At 51.1% G+C, this 11,867-nt stretch overlaps 2 protein-coding genes across 2 annotated transcripts; both read left to right on the top strand.

Moving 5' to 3' along the window:
• Window positions 1-1,354: 1,354 nt before the first annotated feature.
• On the top strand, window positions 1,355-7,270 carry LOC309888263 (olfactory receptor 14C36-like; the record flags this gene model as incomplete). The annotated part of the gene is made up of 2 exons (XM_082780501.1): window positions 1,355-2,011; window positions 7,217-7,270. The coding sequence occupies 2 exons, from the start codon at window positions 1,355-1,357 to the stop codon at window positions 7,268-7,270; spliced, it is 711 nt and encodes a 236-aa protein (XP_082636627.1).
• A 2,810-nt stretch (window positions 7,271-10,080) lies between these two features.
• Window positions 10,081-11,016, top strand: LOC309888265 (olfactory receptor 14C36-like; the record flags this gene model as incomplete). The annotated part of the gene is made up of 1 exon (XM_082780503.1): window positions 10,081-11,016. One exon carries the CDS (start codon window positions 10,081-10,083, stop codon window positions 11,014-11,016), a length of 936 nt encoding a protein of 311 aa, XP_082636629.1.
• Between the last annotated feature and the right edge of the window lie 851 nt (window positions 11,017-11,867).

An 11,867-nucleotide genomic window follows, 5' to 3' on the forward strand; every position in this document is an offset into this window, starting at 1 on the left:
AGAGAAGGAAGCTCCTGAGCACCTGCACTACATCGATGGCATTACTGGGTGGGGTGACACAGCAGAGGGACTATTTGAGAAAGGGAAGAAAATACTCCAACTTCCTCTGAAAGCTGATTTGGCATGAAAAGAAATTAAGGTCAAGGGACGTGCACAAGAGATCCCGATGCCGGCTGGCCAGGGTCAGTGGGACCAAAGCTCAGGGACAGGTTGAGCATCGGTGAGGGGTTTCTCAGCAATTGCATGGTGCATCACTTGGCTTGTACATATTATTATTGTTATTGTTATTGCTATCGTTATTATTGTTTTTAATGTTAATTACTATTTTATCTTCCTTTTCTGTATTTTCAAATTTTAAATCATTCATTATTGTCTGTACCCTGGTACTTAGTGAAACAAATCCACTTTATGTACACTTCAGTGTCACCTTCACATTGCCTTTGTCTCCTTGTCCTCACTGCCTCCAGGGTTCTGCTCTAATGAGCTCCAAGGGAGGCTGTGTCAGTGCTGGCCCTCAGGGGGACACTGCAGGAAACTTGCCTCTGACTTGGACTTCTGGAGAGATGTCTTCAATTGTCTCTGAGTGCCTGAGGTTCGTTCATCAGCAAAACCCCCAGAGGGGTGATTGCAGTGCCTTGGGCTGGTGCTGTGCTGCTGAGCTGGGCCAGGCTCATGGGACAGAGAGAGCTCGTGGCAAGAGGGCCGTGGTGCAGAGAGACAGCTGTGCCCAGGAGCAGCTCCTCTGCACAGCGCAGCAGGAAAGAGACACAGAGGCAGACACAGAGAGGAGAGAAGGAGAGAGGGCTTGGAGGCAGTTGGCAGTGGGAGGATGCTGAGAGCTGCCTGCAGGAGAAACCTGCACAGCCCTTGACAAGGTAAGTGTCTGGCTGTAGGGCCATGCAGCTGCAGGTCCTGGAAGGGTCTCCTCTTGCTGGGTGTTGTTTCTGGGAGGGCAGTGGGCAATGCAGTAGGCTTTCAGAGTTTTTGAGGTTCTGCTGCAAAAAGAGGGACTTGGTCTGGGGGTGCTCTTAAGATTGTAATAGGTTTTAGTTTAAGTAGTCTTTTCTAACTTTGCTCTGCCTTCTCTTCAATAGACAGCGATTTTTTAGGTCAGAGAATGATGAACAGCAGCTCTGTGAGTGAGTTCCTCCTTCTGGCATTCGCAGACACGTGTGAGCTGCAGCTCCTGCTCTTCGCGCTCTTCCTGGGCATCTACCTGGCTGCCCTCCTGGGCAACGGCTTCATCCTCAGCGCCGTAGCCTGCGACCACTGCCTCCACACCCCCATGTACTTCTTCCTCCTCAACCTCGCCTTCCTCGACCTGGGCTGCATCTCCACCACTCTGCCCAAAGCCATGGCCAATGCCCTCTGGGACACCAGGGCCATCTCCTATCAAGGATGTGCTGCACAGGTCTTTCTGTTTGTCTTCTTGATTGTATCAGAATTTTATCTTCTCACCTTCATGGCCTACGACCGCTACGTTGCCATCTGCAAGCCCCTGCACTATGGGAGCCTCGTGGGCAGCAGAGCTTGTGCCCAGATGGCAGCAGCTGCCTGGGGCAGTGGCTTTCTCATTGCTGTCCTGCACACGGCCACTACATTTTCCCTGCCCCTCTGTCGAGGCAATGCTGTGGACCAGTTCTTCTGTGAAATCCCCCACATCCTCAAGCTCTCCTGCTCACATGCCTACCTCAGGGAAGTTGGGGCACTTGTGATTAGTTTTTCTTTCAGCATTGTTTGTTTTGTTTTCATTGTGCTGTCCTATGTGCAGATCTTCAGGGCAGTGCTGAGGATGCCCTCTGAGCAGGGCCGGCACAAAGCCTTTTCCACGTGCCTCCCTCACCTGGCTGTGGTCTCCCTGATGGTCAGCACTGCCATGTTTGCCTACCTGAAGCCCGCTTCCATCTCTTCCCCATCTCTGGACTTGGTGGTGTCACTTTTGTACTCAGTGCTACCTCCAGCAGTGAACCCCCTCATCTACAGCATGAGGAACCAGGAGCTCAAGAATGCAGTGAGGAAACTGTTTCTATATGTGCTTCTTAAGCATCAGTGTTGTTAACATTATTGTGATTTTTATCATATCGTTTTTTGTACTTAGTATTATTATTATATTGTAATAATAATAATAATCCTCTAAACGCTACCATTCTATTATATGTGACTGACATGAGAGATTTTCATATATTTTTTGTTTTTATTATTTTCATAACTTTTGATATTGGTTTAATTTATTTAGTAATTTATTTACTTTGACTACGTTTTCTAATCTGCCTATTGAACTAGGCTTCCTCTGTAGGTATAGACAATAAAGAAGACAGCATAAATTTAATGGTCTCAGTATCCCTCTCTTCCAATCTTCTTTGGAACTGAGGGAGCAGCCCCAGCATGCAGGAGGGGCTCGGGGCCAAGAGCCCAGCTGCCACATGCAGGTGCAGCCCTGGTGGCCCTCGGGGCGGCCCCTCACTGCCCGCTGGGCTCTGCCTCTCTGCTGCCATCGGGTCGGGGCTGCTGTTTTCCTGGAGCCACGGCCATGGCCAGCAGCAGGACGTGGCCTTTTTGCTGCTGCTCTCTTTTGGCTTCCTCATTGTTCTCTTGTGCTCTTACATTTGGATAAGCCCTTAGATCTCATGCACTTGGTGACAATCCTGTCCCCTCTGCAGTGGCATCCCTGTGGCTGCAGGCAGCAGCAGGCACTGTGCAGCCCTGGGTCACAGCTGCCTCCCTGCTAGCACCACAGTAACAGGATGGTCTTGCTCAGGGCAAACCCAGAACCCTGGACACCTCCTCCAAATGTGCTATCAGGAATAGAGCCAAGGGATTGCTCCCTGCTCTTCTCTATTCTGGAGGTTAGTCATGGAGTGAGGAACACAGGGTGAAAGTCCCAGAGTGGTTCCTGAGCAACCAAGGGCAGGACTAAGAGCTTCAATTATGGCAGAACTTGCCTAAGGAGATGACAACTGATCTTAAATATAACTGCATGGGACTGCACCCTCTGCAGTGGGGCAGGCAGAAGATTTCAGCCTGTAGAGGAATCTGGAGCTTCCAGGAGATGTCAGGGGATCTGCAGGGATAGGGTGCTCAGTGGGTAGTGATTAGAACCTCATAAAATGTGTGACCATCCAAAGAAGGGTCTGTTAAAGGAAAAGGTGAATCTGAGGATTCGATGGGCTAAAGGAGGTCTGTGCAATGCCAGCAGAGGTGGTGAAGAGCCAGCAGGCAAAGGCCCATAAGACTGCAGAGTAATTGAGGATAAGCATTTTGAAGTGCTCTGGGTGAGGTCTGGTGCAGCACTCACCTGTCCTTTGTGCCCTTAGAGACACCCCATGGCCCTGCCCAGCACTGCCCTGTGCTGCTGAGCCATCAGGGCAGATGAAAAGGGGCTCAGCAGCAGAGATCCCCATGGACATAGGTCTCCTGCCCAGCCTGAGCAGCACAGGAAAAGAGGAGACCCGCCGGGGTCCCAGGGCACCACAGCCCCTGGCTCTCACAGCAGCACCGCCAGCTTGGGGCCCTGCAGGGAGCACAGGGAGGGAAGCAGCAATGGCCAGCCAGGCTAGCACAGACACAGTGCCCTGGGCAAGGCTCTCTGGGAGCAGGGATGGCCCTGGGGAAGAGCAGGGCAGCATTGCTGGGCCTGCACTGATGGGGAAAGGGCAAAGGGAAAGCTCTTTGTGCAGGCCCCTGCTCGGGGCAGGCTGCTCTGTGGCTGGGCCAGGCCTCTTGTGCTGGCCTGGGGAGCGGGGCTGGCCCTGTGGGGCACAGGCACCCTGTGCTGGGGATCTGTCAGGCAAGAGAGCAGGGCTCCTGCAGCTTCACGGACCTCCATCTCCAGGCACAACGGACACCTCCTTGCTCCATGCATCCAGCAGATAAACACCTATCGGCCACCTGCTTTCTCTTCTTCTAGAGGAACTGGGGACAGAATAGCAAAACCAAGTAAAACTCAGAAATTGTGAGCCACAGAAGGCCCTGATGCTGTGCAAGAACTGCTCAAAAACAGCAACCACAACTGTGGGTGACCATCACTGGTCACACAACCAAAACAGAGTACCACAAGGGGCTGCTTTGCAGAGAGTAACTCTGTCCCACCAACAGCCAGTAGAGGGCCCCTGATGGACAAGAAGACTCCCTCTAAGCTCGGGAAGGAGCCAGGAAGGTGGTAATAAGCACCAGGACAATTGAGGAAGCCCAAAGGCCCTTCTGAAGGGTCACTGAGTGCCACCTGCGAGGCAGTGCTGGGCAGTGGGGAGGGCCAGGAGAAAGACTTGTGAGAAGGCTGTGAGAAACAAGGAAATCCATGGCTTTAGCAGATCCTTAAAGTCCTGCCTGAGTACCCAGATGGAAAGCAGGGTATGTCTGTGGGTGGAGAAGTAGCCAAATCTTGGGACTGGGGCAGGGCTGAAGGTCCCTGCGTGAAGCTGAGCTGATGGAGAAGTGTCCACCCTGCATGTGTGCCTCAGCCTGGGAGCAGGGGCCTGCCCACAGTGTGGGATGTCTGGGCTGTGCTCAGCCATGCCCCAGGAGATGACCTTGCTCTCTTCCTCCCCATCACTCCCCACACGGGGCAGGCCCTCAGGAAACACCCCTGAGCCTGGAGATGCACCAACCTGCTGCGCTGAGGTGCCACTACTGCAGGGGCAGAGGGGAAGCTTGGAGAGACACGTGGGGCCTGCGGGCAAGAGTAGTGTGGCCTGCGGAAGTGAGTGCCTGGGAAAAGTTACCCTGGAGCCATAGGAGCCATTCTGGAAAGAAAACTTGTAGGCAGGAACCACACTTTTGTGGCACTGCAGAGCTGCTGGGCACACTGTGCAGGGTGCTTTAATGGACTTTTGTGTCCTTTTCCATCATGTCTTAAGTGCCACTTTTCTCAGGAATAGAGTAGCCAACAAAGGTGTGATGGATACTCTGAGATCATGAAATCCATCAGAAAGCTGATCCCAATGAGATGTCTGATATGGGGAGGTCAGGAGAAGGCTGGACAGGAGAGATGTGAGATTTGGAGGAGGGAATAAGGGCTTGGCCAGCAGAAATTAAGGATTTTGTAGAGGTAAGATGGTTCAGGTTAAGCTCTTGCTGCTGTAACCATGACTTAAAACAGTCATATGAGACCCTTCCCCACTTTCAATCAGTAACGTTAAGTCACAAATCTAAGTGCTGCTCCACACCCTGACAGGAATCCACTACTCCAATGTCTGAACTCAAAGATTCCCTTGAAGTCAAAACTCAGCCCATAGCCTCTTTCCCTTAACTTTCCTCTATTGCTCACCCTGATCCCTGACCTTAACACGAGCATTAAAAGGCTCTCTTTAACCCTGGACTTCTAGGCAGACCAGAACAAAATCCTAAATCGCAAAGCTTGCCAATAATTTAACCACAGGCTTGACACCCCAGGCAGCACACAAAAGTCTTCCACTAAAATTTTACCTAAACTCTAACTCAGAAAGGTGAGCCTTGTTCCCTAATGCCATACATGAACACCTAATACCCAAAGCCCCTGTTCCTGTGCATTAACCTCATCACCTTCAGCCTCTCTCCTGAACCTTGACTTCAGGTGCTTGGCCCCTTGTTGCAGGAGAAGAACTGTGAGGCTGCTGTGCAGTTGCTTGGCATTCAAAGATGAACGTGAGGGGCCATGGGTCTGATCAGCTTGTGGGCCACAAGGAGGAGATGGGTGGGAATCCTATGAACCCTACCTCAGGATCTCCTGCCCCAGCACGAGGAATGTGACTGTGGCAGGGACTGTGAGGTCACTTCTGTCTCTGCACTTGATAGGGTAGCAGCAGGAACGTGTCACGGAAAGGGACTGTGAGGTCACTTGTGTCTGGAGGAGGCAAGTCACCCTTGCCTTCTCCTTGGGATCTGCACTTTTGGGCTGACATCTGGCAGTGGCCCTGCTAGGCCAGCAGAAGGCTCCTGCCTGGCATGCTGACTGGGGGATCCCCTCTGCCTCCAGACCCAGGAGGACCCAGGCAGAAAGAAGGCCCCAACATGGGTTGTGCTGTCCCTTCTGCTTGAGTCCATGACTGCAAAGCAGCAGGCACAAGGCTTGGCTGTGTGTAGCCAAGAAGTTGCAAGGCCAGCAGCAGGCCCCTGGCTTGGAAGCTGCTGCTGAGGTGACTTGTGTCTGCTTGGCTGAGAGGCTGCAAGGAGCCTGCTGGGTTGGGATGCCTACTTCAGGAGTGGTTTCCACCCTCATGGAGCTTTCTGCGGTAGCAAGAAAGAGCAGAAGAGAAAAAAACTGCCACAAAGTGTTCCAGAAAGGCTGGCACTGGTCACAAAGAGGGAGAAATGTCCCTCAAAGGGTCATGCTGTGGTGCCAGAGGTCACCCTCTCATCAGACCCTGGCTTTGTGTTTCAAGGAACAGCCGGTGAGGGTTGACAAGACATCAGTGAAAGCAAGGCATGAGAGCAAGATGGTGAACAGAGATGGATGTCTCCAGACTTCAAGAAAATAGGGCAATGTGTGGGACAGCATAGGAAAAGCTACAGAGGAGAAGGCAGAGGGTGCTGGTAAAAAGGGAAGGCCCAACAGCCGTGAAGGTTTTTCCCCTTGGCAGTAGCTTAGGAGGAGATATGTTATACTCATTGCAATGGGGCCTCATTGATTCCTTGCAACCCTGTGCAGCACCTCAGAGGTGTCATACCACTGTTCTTCTCATGGCATCACACTGCCCACCACACCCCTCAGACAACAGGAACAGCCTTGAGCCAGACGTGGCGGTTCAGGATCTCCTCTCACAGTGGCTGGGGTCAGGCCTTGGCTCTTCTGCTTCACTAAAACCAACAAAGAGTTTTCTCAGCACAGTGCTTTGCCTGTCTGCAATCATGGCCTCCAATTATCTACCCTAACTAGTCCCTGGGGAGGCTTTGTTAGTAACAGCCCTCAGTGGGGCCCATTAATACTCCAAGTCACTTCAGCTTTTCCTTCTGACTTTACTTTCTCTAGCAGTTGCATCATTGTCCTCTCAGTACCTGAGCTTCATAGACTCAGCACCACAATACACCATGGAATTCATTAAAATGCAGAAAGTCCTAACATCTCCTCCAAAGTTTTCTTCAAGGTTTCATGTCTTGTGCTGTTAACTGCAGAGCTTCCATGACGTAGTTAAGGGAAAAGATTTCACAAAGCAAATAATAAAAATATTTTCTTGTTTCAAAGGCTGAATGTTGTTGCATTTCAGTTTGGATGATCATTCTCCTATTGTTCTTCATCCAGGGTGACTTCTATGGAGACCTGCATCAGGAGGAAAAGCAGAGTCTGGAGGTCTGACAGCTCCACTGCCAGCAGTGGTCTTTGTCCCTGTAACTGCAGCCCAGCCCAGCACATGAAACCCATTCTATTATTTGGTAATATGGTAATATGGTAATTATTTGGTAATAAACCCTTTCATATTATTTGGTAATATGAAACAATGGGAGAGAAGAACTTGCCACAATGTGTGCCCTGGAAGGTTGGCACTGGTCATAAGGAGGAAGAAATGTCCAGGGGAACAGTTGGTCTTGCTGCTAGAGTCTGAGGCAAAAAAGGAATTAAGTACCTCAGCCTTTAACTTATCTCTAGATCATTACCAGATTTCCCCCACATCTAATAAAGGATGATGATTCTCCGTAATCCTCCTCTATTTAAAGTATTTATATAAACAGTTTCCTATTGTCTTTGACATAAATAAACAGATTGAGCTCCAGCTGGGCTTTGGCCCTTCTAATTTTGACCTGCACAGCCCCATAACATTCAGGACACAGCTCCAGACAAACTGACAGCATGCATGAGAAGGAAGCACAGAAGAGGTGGAACCTCGCAGCTTTCCATTCTCTTCTGTGGCTCTGTGCTGCAGTGCCATTCAACTCGTTACTCCTGTATTATCCAAACTTTCCTGATGCTGCTGTCTTCTCAGAGATAGCACAATCACAGGCAAAGTTTGAACTGTCTTCCTGTAGACATGAAGAGCTGACAGAATGGAGCATCAGTGTGGGGCAACCTTGAGAAACTGCAGGATTTTGCCTACAGAAACCTCTTGGCATTTACAAGGAGAAGTGCCCAGTCCTGAAACAGAGGAAGAGGAACCCCACACATGAGGGCAGACTGGGACCCTGCTGAGTGAGCAGTGCCCAGGAGGAGGAGTGCCTGGGCACCATGAGGGATGCCATATGAGCAGTGGTGCCTGCTCAGCAGCAGCTAGGCCAGCTTCCCACAAAGCTGCCTTACGAGGAGCATGGCCACCAAGAAGATCTGAGTTATCAGACTCCTCAGAGATCCAGTGTGGCACTACACAGAAGAGGGTCTGCAGCCAGCAGGAAAAGACGTACAGGTCTAGGAGTCCCTAGGACAGCCTGGTGTGGAGAGGATCAAGGGCTCTACCAAGGCTGAAAGTCCCAACAGGACCCAGGTCTTTGTGTCCATGGCTATGGCTGTTGTCTCTGTTACTGAGGCCTATGAGGAGACAGCTGATCGTTAAAACACCAGGGCCTCGTGGCCTCCTCGCCCCCACCCATGAAGCAGGCAGGGGTCGTACCATTCTCCTGCACTTGGCCATGCACATCCCCATCTCCTACTGCCCCACAAAGAGCCCTGAGCAACCTGTCAAGGGAAAGGATCCCCCTTAAAATGGGATGGATGTCAAGTCCTGGCCCTTGTGCTTGGTGACACACATCCACTTTTCCTATACATCAGTGTCACCTTCACATTGCCTTTGTCTCCTTGTCCTCACTGCCTCCAATGTTCTGCTCTAACGAGCTCCAAGGGAGGCTGTGTCAGTGCTGGCCCTCAAGGGGACACTGCAGGAAACTTGCCTCTGACTTGGACTTCTGGAGAGATGTCTTCAATTGTCTCTGAGTGCCTGAGGTTTGTGGGCTCATCAGCAAAGCCCCCAGGATGATCATTGCAGTGCCTTGGGCTGATGCTGTGCTGCTGAGCTGGGCTGGGCTCGCAGGACAGGGAAAACTCATTTCAAAAGTGTTCCTGTTCCAGAGAGACAGCTGTGTCCAGGAGCAGCTCCTCTGCACAACGCAGCAGGGCTGGGGGCTCTGACCGCAGCTGGCATGGGGAAAGGAGAGAAGGAGAGAGGGCTTGGAGGCACTTGGCAGTGGGAGGATGCTGAGAGCTGCCTGCAGGAGAAACCTGCACAGCCCTTGACAAGGTAAGGGTCTGGCTGCACGGCCATGCAGCTGCAGGTCCTGGAAGGGTCTTCCGCTGGGTCTTGTTTCTGGGAGGGCAGTGAGTAATGCAGTAGGCTTTGAGAGTCCTGCTGGGCTGCAGTGCAGGGTGAGAAAGTCTGGCAGAAGCCCCTTGGAGTGTCATAACCCAGCTGTCCTTTTTAGCCAAGAGTTGGGTGTCCATGTCTCCTCCAGACACTGCATGGGATGCAGATTGGGTATTGGGACACCCCAGATTGCGAATATCCAGCTCTGTCCGTGGGTCATCATCCTGGGCTGCACACTTCTCTCCCGCAGAATGCAGCTCTCTCGTGGCATCCTTGTGTTATCCAGGTACCTCAAGGAGAAGACATCTCTGTACTAAAACCATGTCTGTGCTGCTGGATGGCTGTCTGTGGGCAGCTGGAATGAGGCCTCTGCACTCTTGGCGAAGAGGGAAAAGCTGAGATCCTGCTCATGTACCTGGAGATAAGGTGAGGATTCTGTCCATCTGCACTGGGGTTGGGGCTTCTTTGCTTTAAGCTGTTTCTCCTTCTTTGGAAACACAAGAGTGTGATTGTTTTACTAAGCATAATAAAATCTGACTCGCTCTACAGTGTGGTTGGAGGTGTTTTTTGCAACAACCCTGCAAAGTTCATGGATCTCATAAGTGGACTGAACTTGAGTTTCCCCTTTGTTGCTGTTTTCTGACTGCTTCACAGAAGGAAGGACACCTCTAAAGTCCCCAGTAATCCATGCTTGCAGTGCCAGTCACACCGAGCATCAGCTGGGACTCAAGCAATAGAGCCGCAGAAAGCTCCTTTTGCAAAGAGAGAGGCTTCAGATGAGAGTGCTCTAAGGCTTGCAGTAGGTTTTCCTCAGAGAATTGTCTTCTAAACCTTTTCTGCCTTCTCCTTCTCTACAGACAACAGTGTTCAATGTCAGAAAATGCCCAACATCAGCTCAGTGAGCGAGTTCCTGCTGCTGGCATTCGCAGACGCGCGTGAGCTGCAGCTCCTGCACTTCGCGCTCTTCCTGGGCATCTACCTGGCTGCCCTCCTGGGCAACGGCCTCATCCTCAGTGCCGTAGCCTGCCACCACCACCTCCACACCCCCATGTACTTCTTCCTGCTCAACCTCGCCCTCCTCGACGTGGGCTGCATCTCCACCACTCTGCCCAAAGCCATGGCCAATTCTCTCTGGGACACCAGGGCCATCTCTTATCAAGGATGTGCTGCACAGGTCTTTCTCTTTGTCTTCTTTATCACAGCAGAGTATTCCCTTCTCACTGTCATGGCCTACGATCGCTACGTTGCCATCTGCAAGCCCCTGCACTACGGGAGCCTCGTGGGCAGCAGAGCCTGTGCCCAGATGGCAGCAGCTGCCTGGGGCAGTGGCTTTCTCATTGCTGTCCTGCACACAGACACTACATTTTCAGTGCCCCTCTGCCGAGGCAATGCTGTGGACCAGTTCTTCTGTGAAATCCCCCACATCCTCAAGCTCTCCTGCTCAGATGCCTACCTCAGGGAAGTTGGATTTATTGCATTTAGCTTTTGTTTAGTTGTTGGTTGCTTTGTTTTTATTGTGGTGTCCTATGTGCAGATCTTCAGGGCAGTGCTGAGGATGCCCTCTGAGCAGGGCAAGCACAAAGCCTTTTCCACGTGCCTCCCTCACCTGGCTGTGGTCTCCCTGTTTGTCAGCACTATCATGTTTGCCTACCTGAAGTCCCCCTCCATCTCCTCTCCATCCCTGGACCTGATGGTGTCATTTCTGTACTCGGTGGTGCCTCCAGCAGTGAACCCCCTCATCTACAGCATGAGGAACCAGGAGCTCAAGGATGCACTGAGGAAATTGTTTGAATACATATTTCTTAAGAAAGTATAATGTGCCTTTACATTCCGAGTTTATCTCAGAAACAGTTAGGAAAGTAATTTGGTATTGTTTTTCTTGATAAATATGATCTTCAAGTTGTGGAGTCGATTTAATTAATGTCATTGTTAGCCTCCTACCTGTTCATTTATCTGTTTACTTTTCCTAATCAAGTCATGTATATGTAAAGCCAGGCTTTCTGTGTAGCTATAGACAATAAAGAAGTGAGCAGAAATTCATAGGTCTCAGCTGCAGTGTATTCCCATCTCCTGTGAACTAGCAAAGAAGCTATTTAAAAAAAAATAAATAGCAAAACTGTTTGTGACAGTGATGCTTGACCACTTTCTTGAAACAGGGCCTCAACAGATAGAGCTTATTTTCAGGAGGACAGTCGTTTTCATAACGGGAGCTCACCTCTCCCCTCTCCTTCCATTTTCCACCTTTTATTGCTGAGTGTGACATCATATGGTATGGAATATCTCCGTGGTTGGTTTAGGTTAGCTGACCTGGTGATGTTCCTTCCCTGTCTCTTGCGCACCCACAGCCTGCTGGTTCTTTGAGGAGGGGGGATTAGAGGGATTCCTGATGCTGTGACAGCATTGCTCAGCAGTAGACAAAACAGAACCGTGATACCAGTGCTGTTCTAGCTACTCAAGCAGAGCACAGCACTGTGTGGGTTTCTACAGGAAAAGTTAACTCCATCCCAGCCATACCCAGTACGGTCACATATTGAAAACACAGCACCACAGAGGCTGCTCTGCAGAGACTAACTCTGTCCCAGACAGAGCTAGTGCAGGGCCACACAGTGGACAAGAAGGCTCCCTCTGAGCTCTGTCCGGAGTCAGGAAGGTCCTAATAAGCAGCAG

This window comes from Aythya marila (assembly GCF_965140915.1).
Source record: "Aythya marila genome assembly, chromosome: 28".
Classification (NCBI taxonomy): Eukaryota; Metazoa; Chordata; class Aves; order Anseriformes; family Anatidae; genus Aythya; species Aythya marila.